This window comes from Gorilla gorilla, chromosome 20, assembly GCF_029281585.2.
Source record: "Gorilla gorilla gorilla isolate KB3781 chromosome 20, NHGRI_mGorGor1-v2.1_pri, whole genome shotgun sequence".
In the NCBI taxonomy this organism is placed as follows: domain Eukaryota; kingdom Metazoa; phylum Chordata; class Mammalia; order Primates; family Hominidae; genus Gorilla; species Gorilla gorilla.
This window is the reverse complement of record NC_073244.2, coordinates 52698038-52725071: the sequence shown is the minus strand read 5'-3', so window position 1 is coordinate 52725071 and position 27034 is coordinate 52698038. Positions and strand designations below refer to the sequence as shown.

At 45.2% G+C, this 27034-nt stretch overlaps 1 protein-coding gene and 1 pseudogene across 1 annotated transcript; one reads left to right on the top strand and one right to left on the bottom strand.

Annotated features, from left to right (window-relative positions):
• Nucleotides 1-27034, top strand: part of LOC101152036 (cytochrome P450 2A13-like) — a 103271-nt pseudogene that overhangs the window by 8448 nt on the left and 67789 nt on the right.
• On the bottom strand, nt 1035-27034 carry CYP2B6 (cytochrome P450 family 2 subfamily B member 6). The gene is made up of 9 exons (XM_004060779.4): nt 26781-27034; nt 15234-15396; nt 14951-15100; nt 12332-12492; nt 10014-10190; nt 9276-9417; nt 6945-7132; nt 6612-6753; nt 1035-2804 (listed from the first exon to the last, which is right to left on the bottom strand). The coding sequence occupies exons 1-9, from the start codon at nt 26949-26951 to the stop codon at nt 2623-2625; spliced, it is 1476 nt and encodes a 491-aa protein (XP_004060827.4). The 5' UTR covers nt 26952-27034; the 3' UTR covers nt 1035-2622.

Sequence of the window (27034 nt, the reverse complement as noted above, 5' to 3'; positions counted from 1 at the left end):
CTGTTTGTCATTTCTGTGGTTGGTGAGGGAAGGTGTGCCATGCATTTGTACTGGCAGAGTCTCTGTTAACTCTTCAGAGGCTACAAGGAGCCCAAAGATGGCAGATGCTGCAGACGCCAAAAGGTTAGCATCTCAGGGTGCAGTCCCAGAGCCAGCTTCCCACTGGCCACAGGCTGGCTGATGTATCCTTGTCATAAAGATATTAAACTTGCAGCACCTCCCTCAGGGAAGGGTGGTGGTCCTGCTGGTGGAATGTGTGGAGGCTGGATTTATTTATTTATTTATTTATTTATGAAACGGAGTCTCACTTTGTCGCCCAGGCTGGAGTGCAGTGGCGGGAAATTGGCTCACTGCAACTTCTGCCTCCTGCATTGAAGCGATCACCCTGTCTCAGCCTCCCGAGTAGCTGGGACTACAGATGCACGCCACCATGCCCGGGTAATTGTTGTATCTTTTTTAGTTGAAACACGGTTTTTGTATGTTGATCAGGCTGGTCTCCAACCCCTGACTTGAAGTGATCCACCCGCCTCGGCCTCCCAAAGTGCTGGGATTATAGGCATGAGCCACCGCGACCAGCCTGGAGGCTGGATTTAGAGTGGTTCCACTGCAAGAATAGTGCTAAGCTTTATCAAAAGGTGACATTGCAGCACGGGGTATCGAGAGTAACTGGCAGGCAGAATGGGGGCATCGTGGGCCCTTTGGGGATGAGAATTTATTCTGGGCCAAAGAAGAAAGTGGGATATGGAGGAGACACAGTGTGATGGAGGAGGCCTAGCTCCATTTTGGGTGGGCTGTGGGGGTAGGGGTGGCTGATTTAGCCACTCATTCATTCACTCCTCACCAAATATTTTCAACACCTGTCATATGCCACACGCTGTGTTGAGAGTACAGGGATGAGCAAGACAATGATTTCGCCCTTCACAGAGTTGTCACTGAGGTGAGGGAGGCGTCCTCACCAACATTCCTTCCAGAAAAATCCCTAGAGACCCGACAATAAAAGAATCACACACAAAATGGCACAGATCACCTCTTGACGTGGGGAAGTCAGGCTTTAGAGATGTTTATTTAATTCTCAGTGGATTTGAAGGAACATATCAGGGAATCCAAAGCACCAGTGCAGAATCCCACAGGTCAGGGAACCTGGGCCAAGGGGGCTTTTTGATAGATGGAAGCAGTAGGAAGAGGCAGCTGGGAATGAGGATGGGGGAAGACTACAGCAGTGTGTGACTGTGGTCTACAACAGGCACGAACCTCAAAAATAGCATCCAACATGAAAGCAACCAGACACAAAAGATCACATATTATGCCTGTAATAGCACTTTGGGACACTGAGGTGGGTGGATCACCTGAGGCCAGGAGCTCATGACCAGCTTGGCCAACATGTCCCTACTAAAAATACAAGAAAATTAGCCAGACGTGGTAGCACATGCCTGTAATCCCAGCTACTTGGGAGCTGAGGCAGGAGAATCTCTTGATCTTGGAAGGCGGAGTTTGCAGTGAACGAAAATCGCACCACAGCACTCCAGCCTGGGAGACAGAGCAAGGCTTAGTTTCAAAAAAAAAAAAAGTCAAATATTGTGTGATTCTGTTTATAGGAAATATTCAGAACTGGTAAGTCCATAGTGACAAAAAACAGATTATCAGGGGCTGAGATGAAAAAGAGAATGGGGTATGGGGAGTGACAGCTTGAGAGGTATGGGTATTTTGGGGGGAGATAATGAAAATATTTGGAACCAGGTGAATCACCTGACATCAGGAGTTCGAGACCACCTAAAAATACAAAGTTTAGCCTGGCATGGTGGCAGGGGCCTGTGATCCCAGCTCCTCCAGAGGCTGAGGCAGGAGAATCTCTTGAACCCAGGATGTGGAGGTTGCAGTGGGCCAAGATGGCGCCACTGAACTCCAGCCTGGGTGACACAGCGAGCCTCCATCTCAAAAAAAAAAAAAAAAATGTTTGGAACTAGATGGTGGTGGTTGTACAGCTTTGTGAATGAACCACATGCCACGAAATTGTACACTTTAAAATGTCTAATTTTATGTTATGTGAATTTCATCTTAATTTTTAAAATTATATATATATGGTCAGGCACGGTGACTCACGCCTGTAATCCCAGCATTTTGGGAGGCCGAGGAGGGCGGATCACTTGAGTTCAGGAGTTCGAGACCAGCCTGGCCAACACGGTGAAACCCTGTCTCTACTAAAAATACAAAAATTAGCTGGGTGTGGTAGCGCACACCTGTAATCCCGGCTACTAGGGAGGCTGAGGCAGGAGAATTGCTTTAACCCTGGGGGTGGAGGTTGCAGTGAGCCAAGATCATGCCACTGCACTCCAGCCTGCACGACAGAGTGAGACTCCATCTCAAAAAAAAAAAAAAGTATATATATATATATATATACACACACACACATATACAAAATTTTGTATATTATGATTTTCAATAATCTCACTCCTCCACTCACTCGCAATGTGATCTCAGACAACTGGTGCCATGGAGGGGAAGGAAGCTGGCTTTCAGCAGGTCTCTCAGAGGCAGGAAGTTGCAGGGAGTCAGAGCCGTTGTCTACAGAGGCGGGGACACTGAATGACCCTGGAATCCTTTGACTCCCTTCCCTCAGCCCCTTCAGCGGGGCAGGAAGCGGATCTGGTACATTGGGGGTATTTTGCCCACACCACACTCCTGGGGTGTCAGGTCGATGTCTTCTGGGGCCACGGGGCTGGCCACGGAGAAGTTCTGGAGGATGGTGGTGAAGAAGAGGAACAATTCAGCACGGGCGATGCCTTCACCAAGACAAATCCGCTTCCCTGTGGGCACAGAAGGTCACCAGGATGGGAACAGGGCAGGTGCATACTCTTCGCTCTGCCATGTCCCTAAGCCCAGACACCTATGTCCATTGCAACAGATTTGCATAAGACTGGCCTTTAACCTACAATTCAGGGTGGACTTTTAGGAAGCTGCTCTGAAACCAGGTGCAAATCTTTGAGTGGATGTGCCATGTTCATTTCTCTCTCTCTCTCTTTTTTTTTTTTTTTTTTTGAGATGGAGTCTCTCTCTGTCACCCAGGCTGGAGCACAGTGGCACCATCTCTGCTCACTGCGACCTCTGCCTCCCAGGGGGTTCAAATGATTCTCGTGGCTTACCCTCCCAAGTAGTTGGGATTACAGGCACCCGCCCCCACGCCTGGCTACTTCTTGTATTTTTAGTAGAGATAGGGTTTCACCATGTTGGCCAGGCTGGTCTCGAACTCCTGACCTCAGGTAATCCACCCACCTTGGTCTCCCAAAGTGCTGGGATTACAGGCATGAGCCATTGTGCCAGGCGCCATGTTCATTTTTCTAGTACAGAGTTTGTAGCTTCTGTTAGAGTTCCAAAGGGTTTGGTGATCCCCAAAGAGTATAATGACCCACTTCTGGTTGTGTGTGTGTGTGTGTGTGTGCCTCTACATGTGTGAGTGTGAGCACATTTATGACATTTTTAGTGTCTTCACTTCTCATATGGGGAGAATGACACATCTCTCAAAGGGCTCTTCTGAGGTTAAAGGAGACAATTGTAAAAATTCTTAGAATAGCACTTGGCTTGTGCTAAGGAGCCTTAAGATTTGGTCATCGCCTTGTGTTTGTTTCTGGGGGTACGTGTGGGGTATGTGTTTCTGGCCATGTGTCTGTGTGTGTGTCTCTAGGCTGTTTTCTGGTCTCAGCCCGAGATCCACAGGCTTCAAGAGCTCAGGGGAGAAAAAACCCAAATTTTATATAAATTGTGAATGGGACTGATGCATATGAGACAGGGAGGGTCTGATTCTCAGAGGTGCAAGGAACCCCCAGTAGGTTCTAAACCACAGATTGGGAGAAAAATGAGAACAAAGGGAGCTGGAAAAAGCTCAGGCAGAGACAAAGGGAGCCTTTCCCTTCACTTCAGTGTTTCATAATCTGCAAACCTTGGAAAGGCCATGTCAAGTGTGAGTTTTCAGGCATTCCCTATGCCTGTCAAGTTGTTGGACAAGTGTGTCTACGTGGAGGTGTCTGGAAAAGGGTCCACATCCCTTTGGTACATCCAGAAGTTGGGCAACATGAGCTTAGAAACAGGCAGGTCTCTGGGCTGGTTCTTCTGTAACTATTTGTGGGACCCAAAGATTTTCACAACAGCCTGAGGCTTGTTATCTCCCTCTCATCACGCCCTCCCCATCTCTGGGACCGTCTGTTTGGACACCTTCCGAATTTCTTTGGCTGCAAGTACCCTTTTGGCTTGGGTTATGCCTTTCTTTCTGCCCCTGGCAGCCATACCCCTGTCTTTTTCTCTGTCTGTACCTGTCAGACACTGTGTCTCTTCTTTCCCTCTCCTTTTTTTGGCTTTCTTCCATCTTGCTTAACTTCCTTTCTCCGTCTATTTGAATCTGACTCCTCACCAATCTCTGTTTCTCTCTCCTTCTTTCATCTCCCTCTAAAGATACCTTGTTTGTCTTGTTCATGCTTTCTTCCTCTCTTCTTATGTCCTCTCTCTTTCTCCTATCTCTTATTGTTTCTCTCCTTTCCCTCCTTCTTTCTCCCCACCTCCTTCCTTTTCCTACTCTCTCTCCTCTTATTCCTCCTCCTTCTCCTTATGTGGCTCTCTGTGTGTGTGTGTCTCTCTCTTCCTGTCTGTATACTGTCTGATGTTCAACCGCTGTCTGTCTTTCTGCCACTGGCTCCCCATCTCTATCCCTCAGCGTGTTCCCTCTTTGTCCCTAACTCTGTTTCTCAGTCACATTATCTTTGTTAATTATCTGTCTCTGTCCTTATTTCCCTACATCTCTGCGTGTCTTAAAACAAAATAGCAGGCCGGTCACAATGGCTCATGCCTGTAATCCTGGGACTTTGAGAGACCAAGGCGGGCATATCACAAGGTCAGAAGATCAGGGCCATCCTGGCTAACATGGTGAAATCCCGTCTCTACTAAAAATAAAAAAAATTAGCCAGGCAGCATGGCACATGCCCGTAGTTCCAGATACTTGGGAGGTTGAGGCAGGAGAATCACTTGAACCTGGGAGGCAGAGGTTGCAGTGAGCTGAAATCGCGACACTGCACTCCAGCCTGGGCAGCACAGGAAGACACCGTCTGAAGAAGGAAAAAAAAAAAAGAAACTTAAGATAGCAAAATTTAGAGAAGACATTGACATTCAAGCCATCACCCCATGTGTTCCCAATTTTCATTGAAGATAAAATGTGGAAGGAGGTCACTGTACTGCACAAAACCAGGGGCTGGGCCAAACCCTGGATCACTGAAGTCACTGATGAAACTCAAGACTGGGGGTTTGTTTCTGGGGCCTTTCATGGATGGTGCATGTTAAATTAAATTAAATTTGGACTAAAGCAGCCTCCCTACATAACAAACTGTAACATAACTCAACATGTAAACAAACTGCAATGTAACTTGAGAGTATACTCTTGTAACAAGTAACCTTGGACAATCACGGCAGCAAAGCTTCAGCCAATCACAGGCTACAAGCTGCTCAGACATGCTCAGATAAGGCAAACACAGAGCTGTAACCAATCAGGCTGTTTCTGTACCTCAGTTCCTTTCCCTGTGGATAAATAGTGCCTGACCACATTGCTGGGTGGAGCTCTCTGAACCTTTACTGGTTCCGTGTGCTACCCAATTCATGAATTGTTTCTTTGTTCAGATAGACTCTGCTAAGTTTAATTTGTCTAAAGTTTTTCTTTTAACCAGCCAAAGAGTGGAGGATGAGAACTGGGACAAGTCAGAGCACGTTAAGACCTTTTCCACCTCCCCAGTGCTAGACCATAAATCCAAACTCCTCCTGCAACCTTCAAGGTCCTGCCCAGATGAGCCCTTTGTCTTATTCCCTTCTGCAATCTACACCCAAGGCTCACTGGACTTCCTATAGGTTCTCAATGGTACCATCACGTTTCCACCTTTGGCCTTTGCCCTTGCTGTTTCCTTTGCCTGGAACACACTTTGCAATGGTTGATTGATGCTCACCCATGAACATGTTAGCTTGGAAGCCAGTTCCTCTGGTAAGCTTTTCCTTACTGACCCACCACAAGATTAGCTACTATTTCCTATTTTGTGCTCCCAAAGCTCCCTTTAGAGCACTTATCACAATTATGTCTAATTATAATAATAATTGCCCTTGTGAGCATGTCCTTTGTGCCAGGCAGTTCTAAGCATGTTGCAGGCATTCATTCATTTCATGAGATGATTATTTTATTATTATTTGATGAATGCCCATCTTCCCTGCTAGACTTTAAATTTCCTGGGGCAGGAACCCTGTCTCTGTGTGACTTGTTTGATGCATTATCTTCAGCCCCTAGTACAGCACTGGGCTTAGGGTAGTGCTCAACAGATTTTTTCTTTTTAAGAAAATGAACTTACTGAGGTTTAGAGATGTTAAAATACTTGCCCAAGGTCCCGCTTGCCAACATGTGCCTTTGGAAATGTAATCTTCTTTCTCAAGCCTCCTTACAGGGTTGTAGTGAAGATGGAATGGGATAAGGCAGGTGAAGCAATCAGAATATATTAAGTGCTCAAATAATCAGTACCTCTCGTTGTTTTTCTCAAGTTGGGGATAGTACCTGCCCTCTGGTGTCTGGGAAAGAAATTGTGGGTCCAGCTTACCTAAGGAGAAGGGGATAAAAGCTTCATTCTTTTTCAGTGCCCCATTAGCATCCAGAAAGTGGTCAGGATTGAAGGCGTCTGGTTTTTCAAAGTAGTGTGGGTCATGGAGAGCAGTGCTCAGGATGAGAAATACTTCCGTGTCCTAAGGGAGGATCACAAGATCAAAAGATATTGCCATTCCCTGCCCACCCTCCACACACACCCCATAAAAAAGAAATACAAAAAACAAAAACAACGGGACTCAATTAACAAGCTAACAAAAAGTTGAGTTTGGGGATTAAGAGAATCCAGGATGCCCAAACAGGAGGGCTATGGGGGTCCAGCTGGTCTTACCTTGGGGATGATATACCCTCGGAAGCTGGTGTGTTGGGTGACAATGTGGGGCACACCCATGGGGAGAAGGTCGGAAAATCTCTGAATCTCATGGATGACTGCCTCTGTGTATGGCATTTTGGCTCGGTCATGAAGCTCTGGAGGGCGACGTGGGCCAATCACCTGTTCAATCTCCCTGTAGACTCTCTCTGTACAGAAAAGAAGACCAACGAATCTCATTTTAAAGAAGCATTTCAGGCCAGGCATGGTGGCTCATGCCTGTAATCCCAGCAATTTTGGAGGTTGAGGTGGGTGGATTCCTTGAGGTCAGGAGTTCAAGATGAGCCTGGCCAACATGGCAAAATCCCGTCTCTCCTAAAAATACAAAAAATTAGCTGGGTGTGGTGGTGCACACCTGTATTCCTAGCTACTCAGGAGGCTGAGGCAGGAGAATCACTTGAACCCAGGAGGTGGAGGTTGCAGTGAGCCGAGATCATGCCACTGCACTCTAGCCTGGGTGACAGAGCAAGACTCCATCTCAAAAGAAAAAAAAATTTTTTTAAAAAGAGACCTTTCAGCAGGGACACTACTTTCTATTGACCAATGAAAAACCTATAGTAAAGGGTTAGATCCTTGATACCCCTCAAAGTAATCAGCATGGGGTGAGGGGAGGAGGGAGGAAGCAACAAGAATTCTCACTGCTTGAAATCTAATGAATATTATGGATCCTCTTCCCACATGCCCAGGTACACACACACATATGCACACACACACCACGATTTTGCATGGAATTTCAGATTAAGAACTCCAGGCTACAAACCTCTCAAAACACCCTCTCTAAGATGAGTAGAAAATGAACTAATATTTATTGTGTTTATAATATAGTTGAGACACTATTCTTGGTCCTCAGGTATATAACAGTGTAATAGAACAATAGATGAATCCATGAACAACTGGATAAAAACATCAATCAATCAATCAATAGATCAATTCATGGATGGAAAGATTGATGAATAAATGAACAAACCAATAAATGGATGTCTGTATTTACTTATCAATTAATAGATGGATTGATTAATTAATCACTAATGAATGGTCCATAGACAAAGAAATCAATGAACCCAATTAATGAATAATCACATGAATGGCTAGATTTATGGAAGAGCAAGTGAATAATTAAATTAGTGAAGTATGAGTAAATAAAGGAGTAAATGAAAGGCTGGATTGAATGATAAGTAGATCAGAGGTGAATAAATGAGTGAATTATTGTGATAAATGAAGGAAAGCATGGATGGATTAAGGGTGAATTGAAAGGTTGACTGATGGAAGGATAAGAGTGAAACCTAGTTCGTAGAAGGATGGATGAATGCATGAATGAATGAATGAATGAATGAGCCAATGAATCAATGACAAATAGTCCATCAACATATCACTGTTTCAAATGATCAACTTGTGGATCAAGTAATCCAAATAAATGAATGACAGTATATGTCCTTAGATGAATCATAAATGAAAGAATCAGTAATTATACATTCTTTAATTAATGAATTAAAGAATGAATAGATGAAAAGATAAGTGGATGGATCGATTTTTAAGTGATGGCACAGAAAGTCAAATATTGCATGTTCTCACTCATGAGTGAGTGCTACAAAATGTGTACACATGGACACAGAGAGAGGAATGATGCACAGTGAAGACTCAGAAGAGTGAGGGAGCAGAAGGGGGGTGAATGATGAGAAATTCGTACACTGTACACTGTTCAGGTGATAAATACCCTAACAGCCCAAACTTGACCATTACAAAACCTACGCATGTAACAAAACTGCATATGTACCCCCTAAATTTGCACATCATCAGGTCAGGAGATCGAGACCATCCTGGCTAACATGGTGAAACCCCATCTCTACTAAAAACACAAAAAATTAGCCGGGTGTGGTGGCAGGTGCCTGTAGTTCCAGCTAATCGGGAAGCTGAGGCAGGAGAATGGCGTGAACCCTGGAAGTGAAGCTTGCAGTGAGCCAAGAGCATGCCACTGCACTCCAGCCTGGGCGACACAGCGAGACTCTGTCTCAAAAAAGACCAAAAAAAAAAAAACAAAAAACAAAAAACAAACAAACAAAAACCTTAGAACAAAAATTCCTTAAGTGATGGAAGAAAACAGTGGGAGAACGCATGGACAGATTCCTCATGCATCCATGCATCCACCAACAGAATTGGCTTGGTTGGAATCTAGCCCAGAGCCTACAGTGCTCCCAGAATAGGAAGCCAGCATCCCCTCTCTCATCCAGGTGGTACCCATAGCCCCATTTCTGCAGTCCAGAAGACCCCCTTGACTGGCTGTCCCTGGCCCACCTGCGACATGAGGGTATTTGAGCATGAGCAGGAAGCCGTAGCGGAGAGTGGTGCTGGTGGTTTCAGTGCCAGCAAAGAAGAGCGAGAGCGTGTTGAGGTTGAGGTTCTGGTGGCTGAATTCACTGTGTGGGTTGGATTTCTCCTGCGTCCACAGTAGGGAAGGAAGGGGAGGGTCAGGGGAGGCTGTAGCCTTGCTGTGCATACGCCCATCTCCCTGGCTGCCCTCCGTTTGCCTAAAGGTCTTTGACACTATCTGGCCCAGTTTGCTTTTCTCTGTCCTCTACATGTCCAGCCGCATATCTCTAACTCGTCTCTCTCAGCCTCTCTTTACTCTGCCTGACTCTGTTTCTATCTCTCTCCACATCTCTTTGATGTGTTTCTCTCTTTTTGTCTCCCAGTCTCTTTCTGCCTCTGTGAGTTTTTTCTCTTGTTGCGGTATTTTTGTCCCTTGCCCCGAATTCCTTCCTCAGCCAGTCTTTCTCTCTCTCTCTGTCCTTTATTCTGTCTCCCCACCTCCCCTTTCTCTCCGTCTCAGTTCCTCCTCCCTATTTTCTCCTTCCTTTCACCTCATCTTTCTTTCCTTCCTCATCTGCTCTCCTCCCTTTCCCTATTCTCCCCTCCCTAGTCTTTCTTCTTCCCTCCCCATCTTCCCCTTCCCTACCCCTTTTCCCTCCCTCTTCTCACCTCTCCATCTTGCCTTCCCTCCCCTCCCTTCCCTTTTCCTCTCCCAGACCCCACTTTTTCCATGTGGAGCAGGTAGGTGTCGATGAGGTCCCTGGGGGCGCTGGGGTCCAGAGTTTCACGGTGCTTCTCCACACTGTGGCCAACGTAAGCATTGATTTCCTGCAGGTTTTTGTAAACTTGCCTGTGTGCCCCAGGAAAGTATTTCAAGAAGCCAGAGAAGAGCTCAAACAGCTGCAAGAAAGAAGGGGTGGTGAGGTTTGCCTAGGGCTGAGCTAGCAGGTCACAGGGAGAGAGCCCCTCCTGGGCCCCAATCCCTCCATGGGAACCCCACTTCCCCACTCCCCTCTGCCTCTGAACGCCTCACTCACTGACTCTATGTCTCCTTTGATCTGTCTCACATTTACCTCTTTCTGCGTCTTCCTCCCTCATCCTTCTGTCTTTTTCTTGGCCTCTGCCCCACCTCCCTGCCTCTCTCCTTTTTCTCTTAGTCTCTGTCTCACTTCCTTTCTGTGTCACTCATTGTCTACCTCAGCCTGTTTATTTGTCTTTCTCATACTTTTCTCTCCCTCTTCTCTCCTCTCCTCATCTCCCTTGCTGTGTCAGATATTAATAAAATGATTCTTACAAAAGATAAGCCTGCTGACACATTAGGACTATGTATTTTGGAGGTTATTCCTATTACTTTGATGAAGAATGGAATGCCTAATTTATTGCAAATAATTGCAAAAGTGCAAATGTATATAGTGAGATATAAATTTCCTTCTTAATCTCTCTTTCTAGAGATAACCATTGTTAACTGTCTGGTGGGTCTCCTTCCAGACTTTTCTCTGTGGTTCTCGGTGGGAGGAGAACATTAGAATTATTGGTTGGGCTTGTTACAAGTACTCACCTTGGGCCCCATCCCAGACTTTCCAGATCAGACCGCCCAGAAAGTAGGGTCCTGAAAATCCATAACTCTGACAACCCCACATGTGAATTCAACCTACACCCCCGCTTAAGAGCTGTAGCTATGTTGACCACTGGCCAACGTGGTGAAACCTCATCTCTACTAAAAATACAAAAAAATTAGCTGGGTGTGGTGGCGCTCGCCTATAGTCCCAGCTACTTGGGAGGCTGAGCCTCAAGAATCACTTGAACTTGGGAGGTGGAGGTGGCAGGGAGCTGAGATCACACTACTGCACTCCAGCCTGAGCAACAGAGCAAGATACTCTCTGAAAACAACAACAACAAAAACTACAGCTATGCATACTGTTCTGCAGCTTGATATTCTTAAATTTAATATGTAATAGGCATATTTCCAGGTTAAGAAATAAGGAGACATTTTATTATTTTGTTTTAAAAGAGCAGAAGATTACCTTTATAATCTGGGGAAAGTAAAAAAAAAACACAGAGGGAGAAGGAGAAATGGGAGAAAACGAAGAATTGCTGTTCCTTATTGTCATTTATCCTTCATTTTCTTTAGGTGGAGAGCTTTACCAAAGACTGAGAAGCAAGGATACAAGAGAACCAGGAGCAGGCTGGGCATGGTGGCTCACACCTGTAATTCCAGCACTTTGGGAATCTGGGGTGGGCAGATCACTTGAGGTCAGGAGTTAGAGACCAGCCTGGCCAACATGGTGAAACCCCGTCTCTACTAAAAATACAAAAACATTAGCCTGGTGTAGCGGCAGGCACCTGTAATCCCAGCTACAGGAGGCTGAGATGGGGAATTGCTTGAACCAGGGAGGTGGAGGTTGCAGTGAGCCGAGATTGTGCCACTGCACTCCAGCCTAGGCAACAGAGCGAGGCTCCATCTCAAAAAAAAAAAATTAGCCAGGTGTGGTGGCACATGCCTGCAGTCCCAGCTACTTGGGAGGCTGAGGCAGGAGAATCACTTGAACCCGGGAGGTGGAGTTTGCAGTAAGCCAAGAAGGCAACACTGCACCCCAGCCTGAATGAAACAGCGAGACTCCGTCTAAAAAAAAAAAATAACAAAAATGACATCCAGGAGCAGAAGAGTAGAGATCAAGCTCAAAGCCTGATCCATTCTCTCTCTCCCTCTCTTTCACTCTCATTCTCATCAACTCTGTCTCTCAGGATCTCTTGATTTCTGCCCTTCTTTGTCTTGTTTTTGCTCATCTTCCTTCTCTCAGTCTCTCTCTGACTCTATTTCTGCCTCCCCATCACGCCTCATTCTCTCTCTCAGTGTCTCTATCCCTGTCTCACCGTCTCCCCTCCCTCCAGGTCTCCATGTCCCTGATTCTTCATGTGTCTCTGCCTTTCTTCCAGGGATAAGCTGCATTTCTGAGCCCTCAAGATAAGTCATCCTTTTCTCCTGTGTCCTGGATGTTCACCTCACCCCCACACCCCCTCTCCCTCTCCCTCTCCCTGACCTGGCCGAATACAGAGCTGACGAGTGAAAAAGTCTGGTAGAACAAGTTCAGCATCTTCAGGAACTCTTGATCTTGGTAGTGGAATCGTTTTCCGAAGACAATGGAGCAGATGATGTTGGCAGTAATGGACTGGAAGAGGAAGGTGGGGTCCATGAGGGCTCCTAGGAAGAAGTCAGCAGGTCAAGGACACAGACTGAAGGGCCTGGGGAACATCAGGCTGTCACCCACCTCTGTGTGATTGTCTGCCATCACTCAGTAATGGTAAACATGAGAATAACCATAACAGCTAATTATGTACCAGCACTTCACACATAATTCCACTGAACTCTCACTACAACAATGTGAGGCAGATGTAATTCAATTATTAGCTCCAGTTTATAGGTGGGCAGACCGAGAGGTTGAGTAATTTGACCAAAGTTGCACAGCTACTCATTCCTGAGGCCAGGATTTAGACCCAGGCAATCCAGCTATAGAGTCCATGCAGCCGGTTCTCACTCTGCACCTCCTCTCAGGCCCCACCTCTGACTCTGGGAGTGAGTATAGTTAAATCCCAGGGGTAGGGGCTGGGCAGAGTAGGTGTTCAATCAATTGCTTGTATAAATTAAAAAGCCCTGGGTGGGCACAGGGGCCCATACCTCTAATCCCAGCACTTTGGGAGCCTGAGGCAAAAGGATCAGGAATTCAAGACCAGCCTGGGCAACAGAAGGAGACCCTGTCTCTACAAAAAAAAAAAAAATGTACCTAGACATGGTGGCACATGCCTGTAGTCCCAGTTGAAATAGTCCAGGGGCCTGAAGTGGGAGGATCACATGGGCCCAGGAGTTTGAGGCTGCAGTGAGCTATGATCGTGCCACTGCACTCCAGCCTGTGTACAGAGTGAGACCCTGTCTCTAATTTAAAACAAATAAAAAACCATCTTTCCACCCCTACCTATTACTCCCCCTTAATCTCTTCTTTCCACATCTAGGGCTCTCCAGTCTTCTGGGAATTATTCTGTACTTGTTAAGTGATACCTGTATACACCAGGCTCAGTACTGGCCCCAGCTGGAGGGAGAGTGGTCTGTAAGGACCCAAGAACATCAGGTTAGTGCAGCCTCTCTCTGGTTCTCACTTGCCTGTCTTCTCTCATTCCTCTGCAGACCTTTTCCTAAGCTTTGTCTGTCTGTCTCTCTAATTTTCTCTGCCTCAATTTCTCTTTGCCTTTGTTTCTTTCTGTCTCTCTGTGTGTATATTTGTCTCCCCCCTGCCGTTCTTTATTTTATTATTATTATTATTATTATTTTTAGAGACAGAGTCTCACTCTATCATGCAGACTGGAGTGCAGTAGTGTGATCTTAGCTCACAGCAACCTCCATTTCCCAGGCTCAATCAATTCTCCTGTCTCAGCCTCCTGAGTAGCTGGGATTAAAGGCACGTGCTACCAAACCTGGCTAATTTTTGTATTTTTAGCACAGATGGGGTTTCACCATGTTGGCCAGGCTGGTTTTGAACTGCTGGCCTCAAATGATCCACCAGCCTCAGCCTCCCAAAGTGCTGGGATTACAGGCATGAGCCCCATACCCAACCTATATTTTTTTGTTTTGGTCCCTCCGTCTGTCTCTTTCCTCCTGCCTGTGTCACTGTTTCTTCCTGTCCTTCTCTTCAGTCTTCTTGTCCCTGTTTCCCTATAGCTCCTGGGTCTCGACCTCCCCATGCAGCCTCTGCATTTACATCCCAGAGTCTCTTGAGAAATTTTGATAAGAGAGATGGTAAACACCTGGCATGAATGAGATGGAGGTGCTAGCCAGAGACCCTTCACCTACATGTCCCACAGACACCAAGTTATGGAGAACTCAAAAATAACCTAGTGATTCTTTGATGACCCCTCCAGCTGCACCCGGGCAGAACACCCCACCTGGCCTGTCTGCTCACTGCCAGCTCATCAGCACTTCACCCAGGGCAAGGAAAACACAGTTCATTATTTGTTAAATGTCTGTAGTTTTTTTCTTTTACATAACTTCCGTTTTTGACTTTGACAGACACAATTGATCCATGAAATTATATGTCTTTGAGGGTTTGTTTGTTTGTCTGAGAGAGGATCTTGCTCTGTTGTCCAGGCTGGAGTGCAGTGGCACAATCACAGCTCACTGCGGCCTCAACCTCCTGGGCCCAAGTGATCCTGTAGTCCCACCTTAGCCTCCTGAGTAGCTGGGACTACAGGCACACACCACCATGCCTGGCTCACTTCTTTTCTATATTGTGTAGAGACAGGATCTCATTATGTTGCCCAGGCTGTTTTCCAACTCTTGGCCTCAAGCAATCCTCCTGCCTGAGCTTCCCAAAGTACTGGGATTACAGGTGAGAGTCATCACATCCAGCCTCTTTGAGTAACTCTTGGACATTATACACCTGGCATCTCTCCCTTTCCCTGGCTCTCTGTGTTTCTCTCCTGCCCATCCCCATCCCTCTCTATTCCCCTGTCTCTCTCCCTCTCTGTCTCTATCCCTCTGTCTGATGGTGTCTCCAGTTTCGTCTGTCTCTGTCTGTGCCCTTATATACCTCTCTGTCTTTCTATTCCCATGCACCTGCATCTCTCAGTGTTTCATTGTCTTTCTTTCCTATTCATTCCCCAGGACTCACCCTTGGATTTCCGAAGCTCCTCTATCAGACACTGAGCCTCCTCCTGAATCCGCTCCTCCACACTCCGCTTTCCCATCCCGAAGTCCCTCATGGTGGTCACAGAGAATCGCCGAAGCGCCTTCCAGCGGTTTCCATTGGCAAAGATCACACCTGGGGTGCAGGGGAGGTGTGGGTTGGTTGCAGAAGAAGTTGGAAGAAGGCTCTGAGTCCATCTTCCCCCCATATACTCCCTTCCCTGATGCACCCCCCACCTGCCCCCTCCCAGTGCCTCTGAGGCCCTCACCGTATCCCCGGAAGAATGGGTCGACCATGGCGATTTTTCCCCGGCCAGAGAAGGCCTCAGCCTTGTCCACCAGGGCCTCCCGTATGGCCTCTACTCCACACAGCATGACCACGGGCCTCGGTCCCAGGTGTACCGTGAAGACGTCCCCATATTTCTCTCGGAACTGCCAATCACATCCACACCAGGGGTGGCTGTTAGTCAGCATACACCTCATTTGTAAAACTATCAAAATACTTACATACCAGATTGGTAATTAACCCCTCCCCAACATCCGCCTCCCCAGGCTGCCCTTTCCCCTGCCGGGACCCAGCAATTAAGGGTTAATGGTTAACGCTGTCCAAGGGAGAGAATACAGTCATGGGTTCTTAGTTTCCGTTTCTGGTTGGGCCAGTAAAGCCCCTTCCTCATCCTTCCTTTCTGTGTATCACTGGAGACAGAAACTGAAAACCATGGCTTCAGGCTGCTAAAAAGGTAAACAAAACAAAACAGAACAACAACAACAAAATAAGGCAGGTTGGACAAGCTTAGGTTAACGGGTGGCCCAGCCAGGGTCTGCTCTGATTGGCTTGTGCCCTAAACAGTAAAGATGGTTGATAAAATACGATGAATATCACCCCCACCGCATACTTCTTATGATCTGTGGTTTTGCTTTTTGCAGTTTCAGTTACCTGCAGCTAATCGCAGTCTGAAAATATTAAATGGAAAATTCCAGAAATAAAGAATTCGTAAGTTTTAAGTTGTGCATCATTCTGAGTAGGATGGTGATATCTCTCACCATCCACTCTGTCCCACCCAGGACATGAATCATCCTTTGTCCACCATGTCTGCACTGTGTATACCACCCTCCCTATATAATGTGATTGTATAGGAAAAAAAAGAGTATGCATAGTGTTCAGTATTATGTGGGGTTTCAGGCATCCACTGGGGGTCTCTGAAGATATCTCCAGTGGATAAGGTGGGATTACTGTGCAGTCACTTGGGGAACTGCTGGGCAGTATTTCCTGAAGCTGAACAAATGGATAGCCAGGAAACCAGCCACTTCACTCCCAGGTACATGCCCAGCAAAAATGTGTATGGGTGTTCACCAAAAAATGAACAAAATATTCACAGAAGCTTTCTTAATAAAATGCTCATCAATATAGATATAGACAAACAGTGAGGGTTCTCACAATAGACTAGTATACAGCAACAAAAAAGAACAAACTACAGCTACAGGTGACAACGTGGCTGAAACTCACAGGCATAATGTTGAGTGGAAGCAACTAGGCACAAAAGAGTCAATGCATCATAATTTTATGTGTATGAAGTTCAAACACAGGGCCAGGCGTGGTGACTCACATCTGTAATCCCAGCAATTTGGGAGGCTGAGACGGGCTGATCACGAGGTCAGGAGTTTGAGTGCAGCCTGACCAACATGGTGAAACCCCATCTCTACTAAAAATACAAAAATTAGCCAGGCGTGGTGGCCCTCACCTGTAGTCCCAGCTACTCGGGAGGCTGAGACAAGAGAATTGCTTGAGCCCGGGGAGGCGGAGGTTGCAGTGAGTCGAGATAGTGCCACTGCACTCCAGCCTGGGCGACAGAGCAAAATTCAATCTCACGAACAAACAAACAAAAAAAGAAGTTCATACACAGATAAAATCAACCCATGATCAAGATGGTAGGTGGATAGTGAATAGAAAAGAACAGGGTGCAGGGTTTCGGGGCATTCTTGCTACTTGGCCTGCACGTCAATTACATGAGTATGTTCAGTTTGTGAAAATTCATTGAGCTGTGCGCTTTTTACAGTGATGTTCAACTTCAATAAAAACTTGACATAAAAGTCATAAAATTTGTTAAGTTTACTTACAAATGCCCTGCATTGATCTCTGCAAAGCCCCTTCACTGGACTTCTGGATGACATGCTTACTCCACTTAACAATTGTTTCACTGCCCCACAAGCCAGGGTAACCCCACTAAAATGTAAAATAATTAATATCCATATGCTCACCAAGGCCTACAATATTCCCACTTTGCTGAGAATAAGATTTGAAGTCTCCACTGATGGTTCACATGGTCCTACATGACGTGGCCCTATTACCGCTCTGACTTCTCCTCCCACTCATTCCTCCATGTTGTTCTCTGACATTTTTCCTGTTTCAGGATTCTTACAGCCACCCCTGCCTCCTTCTAGTGCCTTCCACCTGAATCTTTCATTGTCTCTGCTCAGAAAAAAAAACAAGACAGTCTTCCCCTAACCACTCAATCTAACGTAGTTCTCATCACTGTCTGAAATATCCCCCTGCTTTAGTTTAATTGTAGCTCTTCTCCACCTAACATTTCCTTATCTGTTTATTTTTTGCTTATCTGTCTCTGCCAATGGAATGTCCATAAGCACAGTGACCTCGTATGTCTTGTCCAAGATGCCACATCATCAATTCCTAGACTATTTCCTGGTACATAGAAAGTGCCCACTGAATTGTTATTGGATTTGTGAATAAATGAATGAGTGGATCAAGGTAGTTGCCATTTAATGAGCACTTATTATATACTAGCTGTATGCAATATCCCATTTAATCCTCACAACCACCTTAGGGGCACACATTCTCATTGTCATGATCTTAACTGACAGAAGAGAAAACTGTGTCTCAATGCATAAGAGTTGAATCTGAGACACGAGCCCACATCCCTCTGACATCAAAAAGAATCTGGAAGCTTATTGGGAAATGGAAAAGCAACAGCACCACCTTCCTCAGCCCTGACACACACTTGCTCATGCCCTCCCTCTTTCCCCCACCCCCAAGAGATGCAATCATAATAGACGGTCATGAATACCTAGAGGATCCTCGGAAGGTTTATGAAAGAGTTTTAGGGAGTCTGTGAAGCCTCACAACTTTATGCAAACATGTATGTGCCTATTTGGAAAAGAGGGGGCCACAGCTTTAATCAAACTCTCAGAGGATTTCATAATCCACAAATTGTTAAGCAGCTTTAGTCTAGGAGGGCTTTGGAGACAGACCTCCTGCTGGATCTCAGCTTCCCCTTTTCCCAGTTGTGTGCCACTGGACAAATGCTTTCCCCAGGCTGAGCATCACTATCACTAATTTTTTTTGTTTGTTTGTTTTTGCTTGGTTTTTTTGAGATGGAGTTTCACTTTTGTTGCCCATGATGGAGTGCAATGATGCAATCTCAGCTCAGGGCAAACTCCGCCTCCCGGGTTCAAGCAATTCTCCTGCCTCAGCCTCCCGAGTAGCTGGGATTACAGACATGTGCCACCATGCCCAGCCAGTTTTGTGTTTTTTAGTACAGACAGGGTTTCTCCATGTTGGTCAGGTTGGTCTCGAACTCCCGACCTCAGTTGATCCACCCGCTTCAGCCTCCCAAAGTGCTGAGATTATAGGCATGGGCTGCCACGCCTGGCCACCATCCCTAATTCTAAGATGAGGGTAGCACCTCATCTTGTCCACAAGTAGTTGTAAATGACACCTGGAAAATCCCATGACAACCCAGATAATTCCCAGACACATTACTCTAGTGAGAAAGCTAAGTCCATTGATTCACATGATTGCGTGATACTCTTGTCACACATGGAAAATGATGAAAAGAAAACAATAGGCACTTGGGACCTTTACCTGTATGATGCAACTCTATTTGGTGGGGAGGGATCCCCAGATCTGCAACCCCCTATTGAGGGCCAGGCAGCACTTTGCAGGCCCTGGCTGACTGCCAGTTCTGCTGAGTCAGGCTTGGAGCTTTCACTCACTGACTCCTTCATTTGTTCCTGGACACATATTTACTAAACACCTACTCTGTGCCAGGCACTATGTTCAGCTCTGTTCTGATACCTCACAGGCCTTCCTTGTCTGGAAGTGTGAGGGAGAGCTCAGCCACAGGATCACAGGTAAATGCAGCATTGTCAAGGACATAGGCTCAGTAAGGAGGGGCAGCTGGTGTATGAGAGCATATGGTGGGGACCTGGGGGTCAGGAAGTCTTCTCAAGGGAGCTGCTGCCTGCCTGAATAGCTAAGGAACCCCAATAATGAGGAGCAGACACCGTTCTTGCACTGACATTAACCAAGATGACCCACCCACATCCTCAAATAACAACAACAACGACAAAAACAATTTGCCCCAAGTCCTCCCTGTGAGAAAATGGAAATCTTTGCTGCAATAAAGGAAGGGAGAGGGTCAAACATGTCTATGCAAAACTTATCCCAATGCTTTGGGAGGTTGAGGCAGGAGGATTGCTTGAGTCCAGGAGTTCGAGACCAGCCTAGGCAACATAGTGAGACTGTCCCCAAAACACATCTCTACAAAAATAAATAGTGGGGCATGGTGGCTCACACTTTTAGTCCCAGCTACTCTGGAGGCTAGGGTGGGAGAATCTCCTGAGTCCAGGAGTTCAAGGGTGCAGTGAGCTATGACTGTGCCATTGCACTGCAGCCTGGGTAACAGAGTGAGACCCTGTCTCTAAAACAATTTAAATGAAAAAATTCTTTAATATCATTCCTGACAAGCTTCCACTTTCTATGAACTAATAAGGTAGCCACAAAGATCCTTTTAAAAACTCATTTTAGGCAAATACAAATTTCATTGACAGTTTTGCTTGTTTCCAAATTTGTAAAGGATTGGGATATTCAATGACCATACCAGCTTTCATAAAGAAAGCGGGCAGTGGGATACCAAGAGCTAGAAGGAACAGCAAATTCTGTTAACAGAGGCATGATTTGTGCCCAGATAGCGTCTGCAGAGCTTGGGAAAAAACCCTTAAAGAGAAAGTTCAGTGAATTGTGTAGGATGTCTTTGACCAGAATTTAAACCTATACACACGTTCCTAAATGTTATCACTCCTCACATTGCAGATGATTTTTTTTTTAAGAGACAGGGTCTTGCTCTGTGCCCAGGCTGGAGGGCAGTGACATGATCATAGGTCACTGCAGCCTCAAACTACAAGGCTCAAGTCATCCTCCTGCCTCAGTCTCCCAAGTAGCTGGGACTACAGGCACACGCCACCATGCCTGGCTAAATTTTTAAAAGTCTTTTGTAGAGACAGGGTCTTGTTTGGTTGCCCAGACTGGTTTCTAACTCCTGGCTTCAAGCGATCCTCCCACCTCAGCCTCCCAAAGTGTTGGGATTACAAGTATAAGCCACCACATCTTTGAGTGTTGCCCAGTGGTGTCATGAGCCACCCAAACAACATCATACCTAATCATAAGACTCCTTGGCTCCCTCCATGTCATTCCCCTGAAAAATCTAAATGTTCCATAATTTGAGAGTCTGTGACCAATTACCTTGTATCTTCCAGGTAAAGTGACAGTGTCTAACTGATAACCAAAGACCACATGTTTTGACTAAGTGTCTAAGATAAATATATATGTATGACAATTATCACATTCACCATTTGTATGTCCATGTATTCTGTCTAAGCAAATAATTAAAAAATTCATAGTAGTATTGGCATATATACTCTGTACTTGGTATCATTAAAAAGACCATTGATCAGAAATTAAAAAAATAACTCTATTAATAGTAAAAGGATAACGAGCCTAAGATTCAGGAGTATGGGTCAACATGGGAGGGGGAAGAGGAAGAGGAGCTGGAAGGTATTGTCAGTGTTCTAATTCTCCCATTGGAAAGTGGGTTGATTGATTAGTAATAATAAGTAGATAATTAATCATAAAATCATGCATGGTAAGCAGTGATAAGCCAGGTAAATACTGAGCAAGTGTCAGTTGCCATTATAGGGCACTATGTGTACTGTTGATTAGCACTCCCTGCCCAGACTCCTTTCCTGCTCTCCCTCTCTCCTCCACTCTCCTGGCACTGACCTGGGCTAGTCTGCTCTCTCTCATTGGCACAGCAAAATCTATTTGATTTGTGCCACCACCTCTTTTACCTCATTCTTTCAGTGGCAGGCAGGTACCCAGGATGTAACAGAGGATGGCAGAGAAGAGTGAAATTCTACACCTGTGGCTCATACCCAGACACCTCTTCACGCCCATTCACCCCTCCAAGGACGGCGCCCCCGTGCAGTTCCAATTCAGAGACAGGGTCTCAATCTGTTACCCAGGCTGGAGTGCAATGGCACCATCAAATTACCTATGATAACCTATTTGATAAACCAGTGTTACGTACCTGAATTAGAGAAGCATAAATTGCTACTCATGGTATTAAAATTTGTACTTTAGAGTCTGTAATTCCAATGTGAAGCATGCGCTCATGGAGACCCTAGATGGCCACCTGGTCCTTCCTGAGTTCTTAAAATTTCCATTACTAAAAGCTCTGCATTCCATGACTCATCATAGAAGACAGAAAATGATCCAAACTATGAAAAAATATTGATGAGTTGACTGTTCTCAGATTGCTAAATGGTTTATAACTAATATTTGGTTTATCAAATCCATAATTCTAGTAAGACAACAAAAAGCTCAGGTGATATATTTCTGGCACTTGGTAGATCATTTGAACACTTGAAGATGGAGTTAATTCAACTGCCAGCTTCATTGCATGTTTTCTGGTTGTATTAAAGTGTTTCTATGCACAAAGATCAATCAATGCCATAACAGTAGATAAAAGGTTATTAGAAAATGTTTTTCCTTACTGGGCATTCCTGGAGAACTCTCCAGTGATAGAGGTACTTGTTTCACTAGACAAGTGGTAAAACAGTTAAATAAGGTATTGAAGAAGGAATTAATGAAATCAACTATAACCTAATAGTAGTAGTAATAGAAATTTTAAAATCCTCTTAAGGTTTCTGCAAAGTATGACTGCACCTTACATTCAAGTTAAAAGAGAATATTAACAGCCTGTCTTCTCTCTGTGGACAGCGGACCTTACCTATACTCCCCAACTCCACATCCCTCAAAGTTTATTACAGGCCCAGTGAGTTCCTGCACAGCTGCAGGGTCACAGGACCGATAAGTTTAGGTTGCAAGACATGTCTTTCTCAAGATGTAAGAAATGTTATTTAACTGCTTTGTTTCTCACTTCTGAAACTGGCTTCCTGCCTCATGTAGTTCCCACCTTAATATGTTTAAAAGTAGGAAAAGCCGTTTGTTCGGGGCTCAGACTTTCTGGATGTATGTCTGGCTGAACCGGTGATCACCTTAATTTAATAAACTCTCCTGAACCTTTTTTGGTCTCTCCAGTCTTTGATTGTCCTGCAACAGTATTACAAACAAATATCATTAGGCAAAGCATGCTGAATTGATTGGAGTCCCTTGGTCTAAGGTATTATTGATTGATGGCAATCAGATCCACTCCTACTGGAAAGACATAGATAGATCTCTTGTAAAATAGTAATAGAAGGCCTATGCCCCCAATAATAGAATCTCATGTATCTCCCACTCGTATAAACTCTGATATGACTCAATAAGGCAAGGCTATAATACTTTATGCCAAAGCATGTTTTCACCAGGTAAAATGAGTCATTGATGACACATCGGTTGATGACAACCAGACCTTTCATGATCTAGAATTTAGAGATTGGGCCCTTTGGAAATGACACCAGACAAACTGTCCTTGAACTCCATTGGAAGAGACTGTACCAAGTTCTTCTAAGACTGTTCCTTGTACTCCAGTGGAAAGGACAATGCCAAGTTCTTCTAAGACTGTTCCTTGTACTCCAGTGGAAAGGACAATGCCAAGTTCTTCTCTGTAGCAAAATGTCAGGGTCTTGGATCTTGGATCCACATCTCTCCATCGGAAAGGACCCTTCTAGACTCCTAGAACTGTATGTCTGTTGGAGACCTTAAGGCAAAGCTGACCAGGGAAGTTTTTCCCCAGAAGCAGTTGGCATCTTATATGCGCACAGCTTTTCCAAGATTGTGGATCAAGATTTCTCTTCCATCATGAAAGCATTATCTTTTATCCTTTCTTCCCCATTTCTTGCTGTCCTAACCCTTTCCCTTTCCTTACAAGAAAATCCATAGGACTATAATCTGTGAATGGCTTTAGCAAAGGCTTATACTCTAGCAAAACAAACAAACAAACAAACAAAAAAACAAACAAGCAGTTGTTGAGTTTGTGAGCCAATGCCCCAAAATCAGGAAATAATTTCACTGGTGCCAATGCCTCTTCATGTTCCCAATGAGAATCACCCAGAAACTCCAAAGGAGGAGTGGAAAGCTATGTCTTGATATTCTAGACATCAATTGCCACTTGCTTTTTCGCACTCACTGGAAATATTTGGTAGTGATTATGTTATTAGTTAGTTAATATAATAACAGTATGTAATAACATACTATTAACTAGCTAATAACATAATCACTACCAAATACAGAAAATGTATCTAAATAATGGCTGCAAAAGGCATATTTTGCTTCCAGGCATCCCGTATGCAAGACCTGGGGACTACCTATGGGGGTATGGGTAATTGCGTGTGTAATGTTACTGGATTAAATATGTAAAGTGGCCAGGCATGGTGGCTCATGCTTGTAATCCCAGCACTTTGGGAGATTGAGATGGGAGGATTGCTTGAGGCCAAGAGTTCAAGATCAGCCTGTTCAACATAGCACGACCCCAGTGCTGTAAAAAATAAATAAATAAGTAAATACAGTAAAGTCTCTTTCCAACTAAATGTGGTTATGCACCTTCGCAGCATGCTAGAATAAGACCACAAAAAAGTAAGTTTCCCACCTTGTTCAGGAGCTATGCAGACTTATGGGTAAACAAATCTAACTGATCTCTGCTCTAATGCCAGTAGGTGACCCTCTTTTCCAACACCACAAGTGCCTACCTTGAGTATCCTGAGGTTTGCTTACTCTGTTCTTTCTCCTCACGGGTCCAGAACTTGCTATTTGGCCCAGCTCACTGCTGCTTTCCAAATTGTTCCCCTGAGAGTTCCCTAATACCTCCCGTAGTTAAAAGCCAAAACAGTCAATAACTGAAATTACTATCAACCTCAAAATCGACGAAGATAAGTTGGTTTCTGTTCAGAAAACGTTCCAATTGGGTTCCTGGGTGCTCACTCTTGGTGGTATTTGGGTGACAGTTGTATGGAATCTGAGGCTAATTTATACATTAAGGGACATCTTGAATTTTGCAGCTAATTGAACCTCCAGGGAGTTCAGATGGGTAGAAGCCACTCTCCAAACCCAGATGAGAACATTTGTGGCAACAAAAATGCTTAATGGAACATCACGCAATTTTAGATCTCCTCTATGCCCATCTTGGAGGCTTGTGTATGGTGCTGAAGAAAACGAAATATTGCTTTTATCTTTCCAGTGAATTTACTAGTGCAGATAACTTAATTTAAAATGTGGCTGACAATGCTGTTTCTCTAGACACTGCCACCAATACACTAAGGACGTTTCTCAGGGGAAAGAAACAGATATGTGTTTACAGGTGCAGCTAACAGTTGGTTTGCAAGCATCCTGAATGGTGATGGTAAGTGATATGGTTTGGCTCTGTGTCTTCACCCTAATCTCATCTCGAATTGTAATCCCCAGGTGTGGAGGGAAGGACCTAGTAGGAGGTAACTGGATCCTGGGGGCGGTTTCCCCCATGCTGTTCTTGTGATAGTGAGTGAGTTCTCACAAGATCTGATGGTTTTATAAGAGGCTCTTCCCCCTTGGCTCTCTCTCTTTTTCCTGCCACCTTGTGAAGAAGTACTTGCTTCTCCTTCACCTTCCACTATGATTGTAAGTTTCCTGCTTCTCATTCACCTTTTGCCATGAATTGTATTTTCCTGGGGCCTCCCCAGCCGTGTGGAACTGTGAGTCAGTTACATCCCTTTTCTTTATAAATTACCCAGTTGGGTATGTCTTTATAACAGTGTGAGAATGGACTAACACAGCAAGCTTGGCTATCCCAAGCTTTTCTACTCTTAATGTTTCTTTTAGTGGGTCTCCAGGATACTATGATATGTGTTACCAGGCCAACTACAAATGAATGCCTCTATAAATCAAGTTATTTTATAGCAAGGTGTGATCCTTAATCACCATCATGCCCTGAACAAAATCTATGACCAATTGGACTCTAATACTATTGAACTATCTTTATTGTCTGAACTTTGAATTATTCGATTTTGATCAGTTTGGCTCATGGACACACTCAAGTTAAAAGAGACTATTAACAGCCTTTCTTCTGTCTATGGACAGTGGACCTTGTCTATACCCCCAAGTCCACATTCCTCAAAGTTTATTACAGGCCCAGTGACTTCATTTTCTTTGTATTACCCTCCTGAGAGCCATCATAACAGTCTCCCTGATGTGTTGTATTTTCTCAAGAGTCTTGGCCGGGTGCGGTGGCTCACACGTGTAATCCTAGCACTTTGGGAGGCCGAGGCAGGTGGATTGCTTGAGCCCAGGAGTTTGAGACCAGTCTGGGCAACATGGCAGAACCCTGTCTCTACAAAAAATACAAAAATTAGCTGGGTGTGGTGGCATGCACCTGTAGTTCCAGCTACCTGGGGGGCTGAGGCAGGAGGATCACCTGAGCCTTGGGAGGTCAAGGCTGCAGTGAGATGTGATCATGCCACAGCACTCCAGCCTGGCTGACAGAGTGAGGCCCTGTCTCAGAAAAGAAAAGAGTCTTAAATGCTCATATGCAGCCATTCTTTGTACATCTAGTGGTCTCATTACAGTGGGAACAACAAAAACATGAAAAAACGTAAAGAATCACTCAACTACTTTGACATTGTCCATTGTGAATTCCATACTGAGAGCAGACAAGTCCATTACGATGGTGACAGAAGTAATGTTGATGCCCAAGGTTTTGGTCAATCTCAAAATTTTGAGGCTGACCAAAAGGAGAGAATTGTTTAATTAAATTAAATTTGATCTAAAGCTCTCTCTGTATAGAGTGAACTGCAACCTAACTTGGGAGTATATTCTTTTTTTTTTTTTTGAGAAGGAGCTCTGTCACCCAGGCTGGAGTGCAGTGGTAAGATCTTGGCTCACTGCAACCTCTGCCTCCTGGATTCAAGTGATTCTCCTTCCTCAGCCTCCTGGGTAGCTGAGATTACAGGCACGCACCACTATGCCCAGCTAATATTTGTATTTTTAGTAGAGACAAGGTTTCACCATGTTGGCCAGGCTGGTCTCGAACTCCTGACCTCAGGTGATCCACCACCTCGGCCTCCAAAAGTGCTGGGATTACAGGCATGAGCCACTGCGCCTGGCCCAAATGAATATATTCTTGTGACAAGTAGCCAAGTGTTGGCTAATCAGAGCAGCTGAGCTTTCAGTCCACACAGACTGCAAACTGCTCAGATTGTGACCAAGTAAGGCAAGCTGTGATCTGTGGCCAATCAGGCTGTTTCCGTATGTCACCTCCTTTTTCTGCCTGTAAATACCACTTGACCATACTGCCATGTGGTGTCTTTCCTGGTTTAGGGAGCTGTCCAATTCATGAGTCACTTCTTTACTCAAATAAACTCTGCTAAATTTAATTTGATGTTTTTCTCCTAATACTACCACCCATCATGCTTCACTATGCTCTGTACTCACCAACCATCCCCGTGCCACCCCTGACTCTGGAAGTCTGTCTCATTCTGTTTGGTGAAGGATCCCCAAGTACCAAGGCAAGAAGCAGCCCACCCTCAGACCCCATTCGTCTGTGTCTTACCCTCAGAAAGGATTTGAGTAGGCCTCTTCTATCCATCTGCAGAAGGTTTCCCAAAAGGGGCAGAGGGCGGGGCCCTGGTGGGAGGCGGCCATGGGTGTTAGGGTGGCGCTGAACCAGGAGTAGCAAGAGTCCTGTGAGGAGTGCAAGGAAGAGGAGGACGCTGAGTTCCATGGTCCTGGTCTGACTGCCTTGCACCCCGCTGCAGCCTCCAGCTGGGCCTTTTATCCTGACCCTGCCTCTCCACCCAGTTATGA